Source organism: Chaetodon auriga, chromosome 15 (genome assembly GCF_051107435.1).
Source record: "Chaetodon auriga isolate fChaAug3 chromosome 15, fChaAug3.hap1, whole genome shotgun sequence".
NCBI lineage: Eukaryota > Metazoa > Chordata > Actinopteri > Chaetodontiformes > Chaetodontidae > Chaetodon > Chaetodon auriga.
Window position 1 is genome coordinate 17175249 of NC_135088.1, and position 17309 is coordinate 17192557.

Genomic DNA, 17309 nt, shown 5'->3' on the forward strand with positions numbered 1-17309 from the left:
TTAGAAGTGGAAGGAGGGAGCAGCTTGCTCAGGCATACAAAAAAAGAACTCCAGAAATTAATTGCTGCAGATCAGGCAGCATACATGACATATATCAGAAATTTTATTACTGTAGTTTGAATCTACTCTTAATTCCAAAGCCAAGCACCATAAGGGAATATGTTGATGTCTGCTTCAGTGAACCAGAGAGACTGTTACAGACCACATACTCTTTCCTCTCTGCCATTCAGTCCAATAAAACAAGGTCATATTACTCCAGTCTGAAAGAATCCTCAGAAGAATATGCAGCACAAAATTCACCAACTGATAGTAACACTGGTAAATTAACAACTAAGAATGTATTCTTTTCTAACAGCTAATCTCTGGTTTTAATATCCTTAATAGCAGCATGTTTCCAATAGTTACATGAACTGGGATGCATTCTCACTGGAATGCCCATCAAGCACCAGCTCTAGCAGCTGACCTCAAAGCAATCAAATCCTGACTGATACCATAATTTCAACAAACAGCCACAAATGGATGTAAAATGGAGCATGTACTACATCCCCCTTCACTGCAGACTACTGACACTTTGTCAAAATGTAGATTTGCCACTGTCAAAGTTCAACTTGTATTACAAAACACACATCCATGTCGATATTTCCGGGGCCCAGTGATGCAAAGGCTGACAGTCTGGGGTTCATATATTGTGTTTTATCCAACTTAAATGGAGTGACACATCATGCTCACCTCCCAATTTTTTGCCTGTCAGTCATCTCTACTGCAATGAATAAAGCTCCGCACCAGTACAACCTGTCACTCTGTCACTCAAATGCTTAAAAAAAGACTTCACGTCACTATTCAGGTGGAGCTGGGGAGCTCTGTCTCGTTTGATTTTTCTGTCTAATCCTTCATTTTATGTGGGCTCTTTGTTATCTCCCTGAAGAGGGAATCACATTTTAATTAGGTCTATCCTTGGTTAGCAGTTCATCTTCGCATCTCCCTGTCCTATGTACTCATCCTATGGGCTTTGCTTCCTTGTCAGAGACTCTTAGTCCCCGCTCCCTGTCACAATCTAACATCTCCCCCATCTTGTGCCATCTTTTCATTCTTTAACTGCTCCATCTCCACTCACAATCTTGCCCTCCTGCTGCTGACAACAAAGAGCACCCTGTCTGACAAACCCTGTTTTCTGGAGATGGGAAAAACACAATAAAGAGCCACACAAACAGAAAAAGAAAAAGAAAATGCATATATTATACAACCCAGTGCGGAGTGCAAATGGAAATAGTCAACTGTTAGCTCATGGGCTATAAACAGCTCACCTGCATACAATGTGACTGAATCTATCTATTAAATGGGATATTAAGCAATCTCTGACCTCTATAGGTCCACAGGGAGCTGCAATATTGGCAGGACGTATCCTCTCCTCCACACCCACCACCCCCTCCTATCCTGAATTATGGTGTCACTAATTGACACAAACAAAAATAAACAATACCCATTTGCAATGGAGATGAATAAGCTAGCTAATGAGATCCAACGCATCTGTCTTGTAAAGAGGCAATGCATCACAACGCTAAGATACTATACTAATAATAGAAGTTTGTCATCTGCTGTTTTGGCGTGACGGTGACACATTTTAGCCTTTGATCCTGCAACGTTCTGCAAAAGTGCTTGAGACTGAAATAGTCCCCCCCCCCACCCTCACTTACAAATGCCAGAAATCTCTCTGCACCCAGGACGTACAGCCCCATTGATAAACAGTACATCTATGTCTTTTTTACTGACACTGTGACAAAGTGACTGTCAAAGCTGATCTGCAGCTTTATCAAGTCCTTGCTGACATGTGCCCCATTTTGTACGCTTACCCTTAAAAATCCATACCCCATTCAAGACAGGCAGAACCACACACGTTGCAGAGATACAACCATACATTAATACAATCAAGTAATGATATACAAATATGAGGAGAAAGGGCGAGACATTCTAGGCGAGAAGTGAACTATCACCATGTAAAAGTGACTGATCTAGAGAGCAATGCAATGCAAGACGCTAAAATGACATGGAAATCCACCATGTGAATCACTTGTCATAGTGTCTTATAAGACAGGTAATGGATTATGCTTGGCAGCTTAAGGCAGCAAAATTGTTATCATGATACACAGTTCACTTGCAGTCGCAGCTTTGGCTATGTCTTTTTTTTTTTTTTTTAATATGGAACTGCGCTGAGACCATCAGTGTTCAGCCTGTGGATTGATTACTATGCCTAGAAATTATGGCTCCTGCACACCTAAGCTGCAATGGTACTTGGGTCCAGCAAGCAGCAAGGAAATGCTTCGAGTAAACACAGTGATGCCTGCACAGATGCCTCGGTTCAGATTTATTTAGAGGGCAAATGCTCCATTAGTTGGGCTTTTTAATTAGCACACTTGTAAGAGAGGGTCATTAAGGATGTCTGACAGACGACCTGCTGATGAGGAGGATGGAGACACTGCTAACTCCAGCCCTGATGCCACACACACACACACACACACACACACACACACACACACACACACACACACACGCACGAGCAAAGATCTGCTTAAAAACCAATAACATCTCACACAGTCATCGACAAACACAGCAAGTCAACGTCATGGGTGCCACAACATTTCCACTCTAAAATGGCCACAGAGCACAAACAAATCTCCCACAAATATCTCTATCGGCAACAACACCACACACACACACAGAGCCTATTAGAGTCATTTACATTTCAATACATATTCATAGAGAACACAGCAGATCAGAGGGGATTGTCATCGTACCATTTTCAGGGTGCTCGGTCTCTCCAATGCTGCCATCTGGAGTGGTTCTCTCATAGTGGTCCTCAGGCAGGGTCAGGGGTCCGATGCGGGGACCAGACGATGACTTGCTGCTGGGAGTCTCTGATTCCTCCAAGCCGCTGTCATAGTAGCTGTGCTGAGAGGCATCCTGCAGGTCCTGCACTGGGTTGGCGGTGGAGAAGGTCACTCGCCGATGGGGATGCTAAAAAACAGAAAGAGACGACATCTTCAACACAAGGAAAGCAGTTTCGAACTGCACCTCACTTTTTTGTGTGTTTGTGCCATGAAGACACCCAGCAGGTTGTACAGCAACAGTTAAGGTTCAAAACTCTACCATTTAAGACTGCTGTCTGAATTTTGCCGGCCTTATAAAGTTCACTCTTCAAGAGTCAGAAAATAGTATTAAATATTAAACACTCTTAAATATTAAATAGTCTTTTGCACTATTATTATTCTGAAGATTGTATAAGGTAGAAATATATGAACAGAGTGAGGTTATGGACTTGAATAAATTGAATAAATTGAGACCAGAAATACATACGCTATTAAAATATCCCATACAATACCACAACATTTAAATATTTTTAAATATGGGGCATGCATTTAAGTATGTTGTATGAAACTGTCCTGTATGTGTAAAGAATGATTAAAACCTATTTGTTTGCAGAGCATATTGAATAAGAGGATGCGCTGTATGTGTTTAGATTAATGTGTCTACAGTATCACATTTTTTATGGACAGAATCCCACCACGCTGTTAATGTATGTGATGTAAAACTCTGTACATCTCATCTGAGATACCAGGTACAAGGTTCATTTATTTATCATTTTACAACACCAGGTTACATAATGAAATGCTACTCGTAGTTCCTTCATGCTACTCATAAAACAAAAATTATATAAATGGATAAATAAATAATAAGTCATAAAAATAAAACATTTTTTTTATGGCGGAGTGCGGAAGATGAATTGAGGAGTCTCATAGCTTGAGGACAGAAACTGCTCTGTAGTCTAGTGATACGGCAGCGGATACTTCTGTATTGCTTGCCAGACGGCTGCAGGGGGAACAGACTGTGGGTGGGGTGAGTGTTGTCTTTTACTATTCACTGGGGCTCTTCACAGATACCACTGATGCTTAGTAGGTGGGTACCAATGATGTTTTCGGGGGTTCTAATCACCCACTGCAGAGCCTGTCCTGAGCCACAGAGCTCAAAGCAAGCCAGTTTGTGATGTTTCCAGTCAGGATGATTTCTATTGCCTCTCTGTAAAGGTTAACAAGAACTTGGCATTTCTTTACAAGGGTGGAGATGTGAGATGACCATGGCAGGTTCTCTGTGATGTTGATTACCAGGAACCTAAAACTGTTCACCTTCTCCACCTCAGCTCCACTGATGGGGACAGGGACGTGTGCCTTTGCCTTCATTTTTCTAAAATCAACAATCAGCTCCTTGGTTTTGTTGATGTTGAGCAGCAGGTTGTTCTTCGTGCATAATCCCGCAAGATCATTGTTTTCCCCTTGATAATCAATCACTCATTACTCTACATTGACAGCAATTTTGTACAGTGACTAATGACTTAAAAGTACCTCTTGATATATTACATTTTAAAAGTAACTTGCCCAACACTGCTCTACAGTGTTGCATCTGCAGATGTCTCCGCTTTGCCTCCTTGATGGCAGCTTTCAGTCTTGCTCTGGCAGTGTTGTATACTTCCTCGTCGCCTGACTGAAAGTCAGCTTTTCTGGCTTCCTCTCTCCATTTACCCAGGCTTTCTGGTTGAGGAATGATTTTATTGTCCTTGTGATCACCACATCATCTACACATTTGCTGATGTATGATGTCACTGTTGATGTATATTCCTCAAGATTGATGTGGTTCTCCTGGTTGGTAACACCTCTGAACGGTCTGTGCACTGAAAACAGTGCTGTAGAGATGCTGTAGCTTCATCTGTCCACATTTTTTCATTTTTTATTTTCAGATGGTTTCACCTTTTTTATCAGCTGGGAGTAAGTAGGCATGAGAAGCATGGAAATATGATCTGATAGACCAAAATGGGGACGGGGGAGGACTTTGCGACTGCCAGGAATGTTTGCGTAAATATGGTCCAGGGCATTTCTCCCCCTGGTGGTGATGTGGAGATGCTGGTGGAATCTATCATTTCATTTTCGTCCATATCATCTGGCTGTTTTGCCATGCGACTATTAGCGGTTTCACAGAATAGTCAACTAGTCGAATATCACAATCAATAGTTGACACTGCACATCATATCAAGACATCTAGACATGCACATCAGACAAGCATGCTGGAGGTTTAGTCCAGTCAGATTGCAGCTCTTTTGTTAACAGCTTCTCAGAGCCAATCAAAGATTCTGCTATTTCACCTGCCCCCAGGTTGGTACTGCCTATTAGCCAGAGGTAGGCTGTGTAGTGGAATAGCCTCAGGTCCAAGCTGGGTTAACTTAGCTCTTATCCCAGCTCTTTTCCATACCTTCCTGCGGCAATCGCACCGCTTGGGGTGGCGTTTGGTCCAGCTGGTCTGGCTGGGTGGTCAGAAGATGCCGTGGGCAGTGATTGTCTCAAGGGATGATGCACTTCCTTTTTTGACATTGACGAGTGTATGCTTTATTATTATTAGTAATACCTGCTTCGGTAATGAAGGTGAAGTATCAAGAACTTGGACAAAAATATAGAAAAGTTTCAGGGAGCTACTGGCTGCTGCATCTGCAATGCACCGCTGTCAATATGGTTATAAGATATCTAGAAGATAAGATGTGAGTGTGTGTGTGTGTGCGTGAATAAGAGCACAGAATCACTGTGGGGCGCTTTGGATAGAAAGTGCTGTATCGCTCCTGATGAGCAGATGGCACCTTGCATGGCAGCCTGTGCCATCAGTCTATGGATGTGTGTGTGAATGGATGAATATTGACCGGTGTTGTAAATCGCTTTGAGTGGCCGGTAGACGAGAAAAGCGCCGTATAAATACAGCACATTTAGCATTTACCACAATGAAATAGGTGCATCTCCAGGATACAGAATGTGAAGAATACAGACAATGAATGTGAATTATTGGTTGTCCATCTTATCAACAGCTCCAGATGGAGGTAGAGTAGACAGAAAAAATAACAATGTACATGCCATGTGTATTATTGTCAGTCATTTTCACAATTATACTCAGAACACTTACATGGATAGAGGTAGACTCTGTATAGAGATACAGGAACAGATTCCTATGTATGGAGACAATATCCATACAATGGTACGGATGTGAAAGCAAACATTATAAACAAGCATCATAGGGTGTCGCACAGATTGAGAACGTGAAAAGTAATATTATTAGTCAGACAAAAGTTTCATTTTCTAAATCTGCCACTGCCAAATTAATTCTGATGACAATGATTGGTACACTAATCAGTAGCCCCAGTGAGCTACTTCCTATCTCCATATTTTAATATTTCCCATTTCCACAGCTTTTGATGTTTAACCGAGTGGAAAGCTAGACAATATTTCTGCTGTTTAACTAAAGAGGAATCCTAAGAAGATCTAAATAAGGCTAACAAACAGAACAAAACAGAGCTTTGGAAATATAGTTTGTGACAGTCACTATTTGGCCAGCATTAGACTACATTAGATCTCCTCTCGCTGTTATATACTGATGAGATTTGATGAAAGAATGAAAATACTGATGAAATCTTAAATTTGATAGCTTGAAGTGAGGCAGAGTGGCATAGAATAAATCATTCAAGATCACACCCTTTATCAAATTGAATGGCTTGTAAATACAGTTAGGAGACCATTAAATTTCCTCTTCCAAAGATCAGTTTACTAATGGCTACTTACCACCAATCCACAACAGAAAGATGACTCCTTACAGCGGACAGGCAATCGCACTCTTCCCCCTCCCCTACACATGAGCAGCTCTCGTAAAAGTCAGGAAAGCACTGATACAGCAGAACAGGCCTGCCTCTGCTGCACAAGTCAGCCCAGATCAATACCACGGTTCTGTGCTTTCTACCATTCAACCACTTTTCTGGCAAACAAATCCATGCTAGAAATCATTTGAACCATCAGCCTTTTAGTACATACACACCAGATATTGAGGAATGCTTTTAGAGCTTAGGAAAGTGCTATCAACACAGTGTTCTTAATGCTGTTAGTGGGCTTCAAAATGCTTCCAGAAACCTGTTCATCTCCCCATCATCTCAACCAGTCATATTTTTCTCACTGCACTGATGCACTTCTTGGTCTTTCATCTAAATAATGATGACTTGAGTTCTGGTGTGCATCATACTGTACATGTTTCACCAAGCAGTACTACTACATCAATAAATCATACAGTTATGTGTAACATTTATTGGTTGTTAAGCTACATTTTCAGAACAAAAATGTAAGGTTCTTCAAACACAACCAAACAATGGCTTTTTTGTGTTTCTGATTTGGATGCTTGGTGCAAATGAGAACAAGAGGGCATTGAGAGGTTTTGAAGCATAAAAATGTGACATTTGTTTTCTTTCTATTAAACATGCTCTTTGATTGGTGCATCTATACACAGTAACATGCTCAAATGTAAAAATGTGCTTATGAGCAGTGCGTTGAGCTGAAAATACAAAGTAAGAGCACACTGTTTATCATTACTCACAAAGAATTTAAATTGCATTGATTGTTCTCATTCACATTTTGAAAAGACCACAGTCGGAAGCGTGAAAATAGACTTAAGAGGAAGCCTCAATAGAGAACTGCTCCTACACACCAGACAATAGTGAGTTATTCTGCTATTGTTTCTGTGATATTTCAGTACCAGACCGGACAAGACAAATCACATACTTCAATGGTGCATTCTTAAAATGTGATTGGAGGTCGTCGAGGCTCTGTGATTATTTAAATGTGAGGGGGCATTTAGTTGTTTAAATATGGATTCTTGCTTAAACTTCTCCTCAAGGCATCACTCTAGAGAGTCAGCATGTTTCCTGGGTATGATAACTAGCTAAGGCTGCAGAGATGGGAAATAGATTCTCCTTTTAGTCAGAGCACAAATCCTTTGCTAGGCCTTGGGGGCTGCAGGGATGCAGCAAGACGGAAGGATGGAAGGGGAGGCTGAGCAGGAGTGGGGAGTTGGTCAGGCAGACACGGACCGCGCTTTGGCTAGAGGGGACGAGCAGAAGGATTAGATTCTGGGAGACTGGAGGAGGGAGAGTGGGATTGTTTGGGCATTGTGGTAGGAATAAGGGGCTATGGGGCTGAGAATGAAAGAAGGGACATTTATGATGACATCTGAATTCATAACCCCATTTAGATTGGGCTAAAATGGCCTCATTTCTACCCCGAATATTTCAATCCCAATGTAGATGGAAAGAAACAGCAGGATGCTTGTCTTTACAAGGGTGCCAAGACACATTTTAATGTATTAATACACAGCAATCATCCGCTAACTACGTAGAGCCTCTTTTTCTCTGTCGGACTATTATACAACCTAGTGCCTCAGAGACATTTCAGGTGACAAAAGGTTACAGTTGGATATTTCCTTTGATACACTGATGTGCCAAAAGCCAGAAAGAGAAGCTATCACATGGACAGTAATGTGGTTATTTCCTATTCATTAGTATATACATGATTTCATGATTTATACAGTGGCAAGGCACTTCATTAAGTTAATAAAAATATTAAAAGAAATGCTGTATGTCCACCTATTTGCCTCAAGCTATTCAATGCCAGAGATCACGGTCGTACTGTAGTTACAGGAGCGACACCCCAACCATCCCATGACCTAAAGTGACGAGACTGAGCTGCTTTACTGCCTTGAACATAATGCATTTAAAAAAAAACAACAAAAAACAGTGCACTGTACACCTACACTGAATCACCGCCCTTGCCTTTATTTCCTATCAGCAAGCTCACAGTTACCAAATAGTGGCATTTGAAAAACACGAGTCAGTACTTGAGCTTTGAATGCACAAATTGCACTGAATTATTTGAATAACTATGAATCGCATTTATGAGTGGTTTGCACACCATCGCCTTGATGCAAGTTCGCTCACTTCTTAAAATTCCAGTTCACACAGCAACAACAAAAGATTATTTTCTCCACAGGTGAAAGAAAAATGTCTGTATCTCACGACCACGGTCTCTACAACTATTTCAATTTTCGAAAAAGTTGAAAGTTAAGGCAATGTGTTGACTGTGATCAATATTTCCTTCTTTATGTGGATAAAGCAACCTGTAATAGCCTAAATATTTTCACCATCCTGAGGGGGTGGAGGGCTTTTCTGGATTATTTGATGACAGACAGAATGTCATGTTAAAAGGCCTTGTCACGGAAAACAAACATTCTCTCGGCACTCAAGGAGAAAAGGTACACTAAAAGCCTTTTGATGTGCATGCATTTGAGGTTGTTATGTAAGTTGAGTGTACTCATTGTTAATTAACAGAACTATTGATGTAATATAAAAACGTGCATGAGAAAAGACATTTGATTTCAGAAGTGCCGCACCTTCCCTCCCTCTCATCCTCCAATTGATTTGTACGAGCCCACATAAAATATAGCCACATGCATACAGTGCCTATCTAGCTGGGTGAATTCTAAAGATCTCCCTTCAGTTACTGGTGAATTTTACAACTTCTGAGCTGCCTACATACGAGGTCTGACTACATATCTGATATCATCAGATATACCATATCATAATATGACATAACATAGCTTGAAACAACTGTTTATGGTTAAATTGATAGGGAGCGAAATAGTCTGAAGCAGAAAACGATATGTGATGATATATGTGAGTTAAATCATGGGCTGAGGCTTAAGGACACAGAAAGCTGCTGGTTGGAACTTAAGAGTTCATTTTAGGCTATGTTGAGATTGGCAGCCCATATCAGATTTCTGGTGCACTGAGACATCAGAATATATATTTCCCTCATCAAAACAGATTTAACCCGCATTCATGGGTGGTTTGATATCTGATTTAAACACTGGCATTCAAATGGACCTTTACATCGGTTGCATTTTGACACACAACAGTGACGTCAAGTCCAGAGAGCTGTTAGCTGCGTTATCTGGCTGCGACTGCTGCAAAAAACATATATCAGCCACCTCTGTCACTAATGTTGTCTGGTGTGATGAAGGACTTCTGCACTGAGACAAGATATTGCTATGGTGTGAAGAGTGAGAGGATACATCTCCATTATTCACCCAGCCTGCAGCTTGCTGTTTTTGTGCCTGGATCAGAAAAATACACCACCAGTTTATGAATGCACTCACGCCTATGTCTTTTCCACAGCGATTGACACAGATGGGATATCGTTAATGGTTCTATCTAATCACTTCCAAATAGCAGTCTGGACGGTCTGTCCGAAAGATTAGATTTGAAGTTAAAAAATAATGTTTTTGCCTGCAGCTTGAATTAAGGAATATAAAGGGATACCTGGGGCAAATAGCTGTGCCTAAGCAACAAGGATAGCATTTTGGTGACTGTGCAGCATCTCTATTGTCACTGCTGATTTGCACCACTGATCCCTGATGGGACAGACCCCACTGCTGTTGTTCCAGTTCCCAGTCCATTGTGAATGCCCTGGAGCTACCTGACACCACTCTGCCGTCAGGTGCCCTGTCATCCAGCCAAGCCTCGCTGATTGCCAGTGCAGAGGGCTGCTGGTACTTATGCAGATGGGAAAGCTTTTCCATCTTCTCTGCCACTTTTTCAGCAGACTTCCAGCAGAGTCGCAGGTGAGTTACATTTAGTCTTTGAATCTCTTTCCCACGCTTCCACTCGCATTTGTCTTTTGACTGATCTGTGTGCGAACATTTGGCGATCAAGCTGGTGACTGCATCGTCAGTTCTTTAACGATCTTGTATATAATTCCCTGGCGTTCTGTATTTCACAGTAAGCAACAGCTTCATGGTTGGTACAAATGGTGGGACAACATACTGTTTAATACATATAGTGTAGCAGCAGCAGAACATTAACATAATAAAAGGTACATTTAATAAATCAAACTAAAAAGATGTTATTATTAGAGTAGAATAGTACACTGGTGGTTCCTCCACACAAGTCCCCCCTTTTGATATGAATTTTAATAATAGTACATCCTCTAATATCTAACTTGAGATTTAAAGCTTGAGGAAGCATCTAATCTTTGAGGCGTGAACCTCTGAATTTTAAACAAAGTACTCGATACCTCTTCTATGTCACATTGATTACATCTCCATTTCTGCTGCTCCGGCTGCTTGCTAAAACATACTTGGATCAAAGCAAGATATTGCATTATTTTTATGAATTAATCACAAAAATAATCATTTTTAATCATCAATCCAGTTATTTATCTTCAAATGACAAATAACAACATGTACGAGATTGGTGTAGAAAAAATAGATGAGATGCTATTTGCAGTAAAACTCATCTAAATTTCTCCAGCTATATTTCATTGCTACGAAGACTAAATTTTTCCATAAGACGAAATAATCCTGAACAGAGCAAGTACCTTGCACTGCATTTAAAGAGAATATCATGTTGCTTCCCATGTCCAATGGGTAACAATGTATTTGTCACACTTAGCTTGCTGCCAAATGTTATATTCAAATTTTTATTACACAGAGGTATTGTTTAAGCTGAGTCACTGTGGCAAGTTAGACATGCTGAATATTCCGAAATTCAGTTGGAGGGGGAAAGACCAACGAGCGCCTGAGTTTCTTCATTTTGAAGAAGACACATGAATGCGGATAATGACTAATGAAATACAATCATTGCCGTGTTGTATGGCAACATGGTTGCAGTTCGCTAGTTGAAAATGTGGCTTTTGCAAAGACAGTTAGTGTGCAGTATCTTTTCTTCTAATCTTCAGGAGGTAAAGGATGTGTGCTTCACACTGCTTTTCACTGGTTGTGAAGGCAAACAGCTATAGTATACTCAACTGGAATACCTTCAACTTCTCAAGCTGCAGGAAACCTATGTGGCCCTGTTTATCAATCCTGAGTTGAGGTATGTTGTATGTGAACTGGTGCTGGAACCCAGGCTTTCCTATTGAATCACACTTATGTGTCTCTCAGATATTATGAAATGGGTTTTCTGCCCATGTTAAAGGAAACGGCTGATGTCTCAGTGCCCCTGTGATATGAAAAATTCAATTTAAAAGGATGAGAGAAAGAATGGTGCACGGCCTATTTTCATTCCCCCACACTAAGAGATATGAGAATGATGTTCTGTTGTGTGGAGGAAATGATGCCAATCGTACTGCAGAGAAATTCCTTCATAATTCAATTCAATTTCTTCTAAATCCCAATGGCAAGCTCCTCTGCCAAAGAGAGGCAGAATGACAGAGACAAAAGGGGAGGGCTAGAGACTAAGATGGAAGAAGAAGGACCAAAGATTGAGACTGAAACAATGGAGAAATAGAGACAAAGTCACAGAGAGCAGCCAGACTTGCTGAAAGGTAAGAGGAGGAGACAAAAATACAAAGTGGAGGGGAAGTGGATGGAGGAAAAATGTTTTAGCCGTGATTAATTTTGATCACTGTGGCATTTTAAGTATAGCCAACTAATTTTCTCTAATTACTTCTCCGCAGCGTCTGACAGAAGCAGAGAAAATCATTTTTTGTTGAGATCTAACAGGACAATCTGCTAATTTTTGTGAAGCGGTCTTCAAGCTGCTCGACTGGTGTGCAGTAAAGCTGCAGCATATACATTTTCTGTTATTCTAAGTGTAGCATCACCTACAAAATGTGCATGTAAACTCTTTGATAGCGACTGAGAGTTCCCCGAGTGTGGGACCAAGAATTTCCATTTAGTTACAATGTTTGTGAGTACATCCTGGCTCTGGCATTTGGGGCGTGTATGCAGGAATCAATGAGCTGCTGCCTCTGAAGGCACAGGAAAAATGAGCTGCACCAACAAATATGACAATGAAGAAGTGCACCTCTCAGTGTATGCAGCAAGCATAAAACCATAAAGACTGAAGCAGTTGCAAAGGAAATGCATATGGAACTGTTTTTATTTTCCACTCCACCATTATGTCCTCCATTCTCATCCCATCTACTGCTCTCTCCTCCCTCTCTCTCTCTCTCCATGCACACACAGACACACACACACACACACACACACACACACACACCCACACAGTTGTTTTTGTAGGTGCAATAGCTCCAAGGCAAGCAGCGTGGAATTGGAGTCTTCAAAGAGTCTTGGATTATCAAAGAGACACAGCTACCAGAAAACTAGGGGACACGCTGGAGAGGGGGAGGGAGGAACATAAGCGAGAGGCGGGGAGGGGGAAAGAGTGCAGAGGAGTCAGCATGGGTTTGGGTGGAGGATGAAGTGATCAGACAAGGGAGGGGTGGGGGTGAGGGGTGGCTAAAGACCAGAAGTCCCTTTGTTCACGTACTGTTAATGGAGAGGGAAAAAAAAGTCTGGAGTGAATGCATTAAAAAACAATCACATAGACCTTAATGGTCTTGATAGGCAAGACTGAATTCACATTCTTCACTGTCTGTGCCACCACCTATTCTATTTTTTTTTTCTTTTTCCTTACACTGAGAATTTTCTTTCAATGGGCGCACTGGCCTTGAAATACCATAATGTTGTCACAAGAAAACCAAGTATTACTGCAGCAGACCCACCATGTGTGAATATAGCTGCCACATCTAATGACAAATCTGACTGTTCACACCATTCCATATGACAGGATGTGGGAGTGCTGGTGTGAATGCATCACCCTTCGACAAAAAGCTCTCCGTCAGCCCCTCTGTCCCACAATGAGCTATGGGTGTCTTTTTTCCCATTACAAGAACACATCTCACTATAGAACACTTTTCAAGTCAGTGTATGAAACGGATTCTGGTCGGTTCGCTGCTGTCAGCCGCGGGGCATCATCCAATAATGATCCTGTCCCACTGCCACGGCTACCGCACGTAAACCTCCCACCTTCGCTGACCTGGTTTGAACTAAATTAGACTTATTTATTGTGTGATGAGAGCGGAAAATGCCTCAAAGAGATGATGTCAAAAACAAACCAAATCCAAACAGTAGCCTCCCTCTCTGTGCACAGCTCTTCTTGAAAAATATGGTTCTTGGACTTGAGCAAAAGCGACCCCCCCCCCCGACTGCATCAATTTGGTAATTTTGGGAAATGCCATGGCATTGTTTTTCTGACACGGGCAGAGGAGCGCGAGTATGAGAGTGAGGGTTGTGTCACTGCAAAAATTGCATCTGCACCTCTGTCTACACAGACCACAGGTGCAGGTGTTCTGCGCTGGTTTAATGGCATCAGTTCATGACAGCACACATTAACATGAACATAACCACAAAGCTGCATAATTCAAATCCAGAAAGTGGAATCTGGACTGCTGTTTCTGAGCCACAGTTAGCTGATATAATGCAGCGTGTGGATAGTACACATGCAAGATTAAGAAAAGAATTTAGGTTGAGAGCAGAGACAACTTAGGAAACTGATTAAATACCTGCCAGTCTAAGCGACCGTACAGCAGACTGTTATTTTAACACAGTTTTTATCCATTATCTAATAATCATTTTGTGTGTGCTTCAGTCAAATTACTATTGATTCATTAGTAACAGTCATTTCTTTGAGTTTGTGTGGGTGTAATGTAAAAGTCAATATACACAATGATCCAGAGCTGATTAATAATACACAATATATTTTGTTTGATTGGTATTTTTTTTTTCTGACACAATGTAATAAAATGATGGAATGGGGAAACAAATGTAATATTCTTTGGCGTCAAGAGATTTGGAGGGGAGGGATAAGCTTCGGGGAAGTCAGAGAAAGGATCAGTGGTAAAACTTAATTGGGAAGGGCACAGGATTAAAATTTTGATTGGTTTAGGGTTTAGATGGTGATGCCTTTCTACTGACTCTCATTGTCTCAAACTGTGGGGACTAAATATGCTAATATGAGCTCATAAGAAATGATTTTTAGAGTTGGGGGCTTGCGAGCGGTGTGTTACTACACACACTGGAAAGGAATCAATGCTCCAAAAAGAGAAACAAAAAGTTAGTACAGCAGAAATGGAGGAGACAATATAGAGGGATAGAAGAAAAGAGAGTCAGAGTACAGAACAGAGAAGATGGAAAGGAAATGCATAAGATTTTCTCTGCCACAAAGAAGAACTGAAGGAGAAGGGGACAGCTCGGCACGGCGGTTTGGTAGAAAAGAAGTAAAGTTAGAAAAAATGTCATCAAAGACGACTGATTTTATGAAGATGCCCAAATAAATAACAGCAGGAGGGTGAAATTCCACCAACAAAATAGAATTAATATCACCAAGGAGGGGCTTTGTTGGTGGTTCCTGTTTGGGTGGGTTTGCTACAACTGAAGAGGAGTTTTTCACTTTCAAGAGTCAGACCTTTTGACCTTTTCTTGAGCTTTAATAATGCACAACAAAAGATTTGTTAACTTAAATTTGTGTTTTAAACACTGAATAGCTGCTGTCCATCAATTCCCCATCAGATCCTTAGCAGTTATTTGAGTTTTAAACATCTTTTTGGCGTCTATTGAATAGTGTGCTGCATTCTAACATTTCTTTGATCTGACTAAGGAGTCATGGGATTTTGACCTTAAAACTTCATTTATACAATTGGCCTTTGTCGTCTGTGTTTTTCTTTTCAACACATTGTATTAAGTACACCATTAGTTGACTGTGTAGTTTTATTTCCCCATTGTACAGGGTTCAGCTTCAGGTTGACTCATTCAGAGTTAAAGTTTCATCAGTTTCTCTTTGAGTGATTAATCTCTTCAACACTTGGTTCGTTATAGTTGCTCCTTAGACCCACGCATTAACACCCCCTTGGAGGCCAAAGTATACTTGCAGCCTAAATAATTTCCAGCAACAACAACAACAGCAGTTGCATTTACAAGTGCTGTGAATTAGACTGACTACATTGGACCCTGGAGTGAAGCCAGCGGGGTGCAGGGTAAGTGAGAGGCATGAAAGACCCGAGACAGACTAATCTTTGTTCGTGTTAGGGTAAGGGCTGGACTGTGGTTCTGTTTACGAGCTTACAGGCAACAGTCTACTTTGTGCATGTCATGTTTGCTTGTTTCGCTTTTATATATACAATATAATATATACTATATGACCCTCGTGATAGCTTGCAAACTACCTGCAAAACTTCCCCTGCAAACTGCCAGCACAATGAAAACACTACAAAGATAGCAGCAGTTATCTTGATATTTTGTACTTGTGAGAATCATTTTCTCCCACCACAACTATGGATTCACATCACCACCCGTGAAAAACACAGTGACAGTGATTTTAATACTTCCAGAAAGTTGGTTTCAACTTAAAACCTGACACAATCTGACCTCTGCAGGATATTTTAGGTGACATATATTTGCACCGTGTGACTCTGTACCTCTGAAGCAAGAACATCACTTTCCTCTTTTTTGAAGCTCCTCTGGTGAGAATCAGTCGGTGCTGCTCTGGTGTACAGTTCACTGCTTTTAACGGGAATGAAAAGGAGCTGATTTTACTTAGTTATGATAGATGCCAACTCTTACCACAACTATGACATGTAATTTATCCTAATCTGGCCTCTATTACTGAACTGCAGGTAAAAAAAATCTTTGGGTCAAGCCCAAACGATCTGACACTGCTAACTTGAACCGTCATCTAGGCTTGAAGTTTGAAGTTCCTCATTTTCCTTACCAAAAGCAAGAGAAATCAAATTTTACATAAATGTCTGGCATTTTGTCAGATCACATCTGGTCATACTCTATAATGATGCTGAGCAGACGCTTTGGCAGCTTTGCAAATTGCGATATCTGTGTGTGTTTGGCCCGTGGGTTCAGAGCCCTCTAATGGTCAATTGCAACTATATTTTTTATCTTCATAATGTCCCTGGGGCAAGTTTCCAATTCAATCTCCAACAGCTGTGGTCCTAAACAAAACTGAATTAAAGGCAAGCAGGATTTAAAGGCAATACTTTAACAGAATGACATGAAAAAGGAGGAAAGTCAATGAACCAACTTCCCCCCATGGTGGCGGTAAGGAGAAAGAGGTCAATGAGACACACTCATTTGGACCGTTTGGACGCATGCTACAGCAATAAATATCAATTTCTACCGTGTTTTTGGTATCAGTCCACAGCCTTGTTTGACATTTATTATGGCTGATTTTTGCAGTTTACATTTTCAGTTTGTTTTAGCTTGTGAGCAGTTGCTTCAACTTCTGTGAAACCAATCAATATTTACTGTTTTTAAGCCCAGAGCAGAAGTTGCACAGTCACCACACCTTAATAGCTGTCTGTGGGCCAGTATACAGTTCACTTTGTCCGTGTACTCATGTCAGCAAGGAATGGTAAGCCCAATTGAACAAGGTTTATGTCGGCTACCCACATAAATGTTCGCATACTTCTCGAAGTACATACTCATAGCAGATTGTAGATCATCAATTAGCTGTATTTTATTTATCTTCATATTTTCTCCGTTCCTTATAATATTCAGTAAAATAAGCATCTTCCAAATGGCCTCTCACAAAAGACGTATCAGGAGTTAATAATGCCAGA

At 41.0% G+C, this 17309-nt stretch overlaps 1 protein-coding gene across 1 annotated transcript in view; it reads right to left on the bottom strand.

The window, feature by feature from the left end:
* The window catches only part of pcdh1a (protocadherin 1a), an 88129-nt gene that overhangs the window by 17967 nt on the left and 52853 nt on the right, over nucleotides 1-17309 (bottom strand). The window contains exon 4 of the mRNA XM_076750605.1: nucleotides 2793-3012. Coding sequence (XP_076606720.1) covers nucleotides 2793-3012 — 220 coding nt within the window. The remainder of the gene's footprint in view (nucleotides 1-2792; nucleotides 3013-17309) is intronic.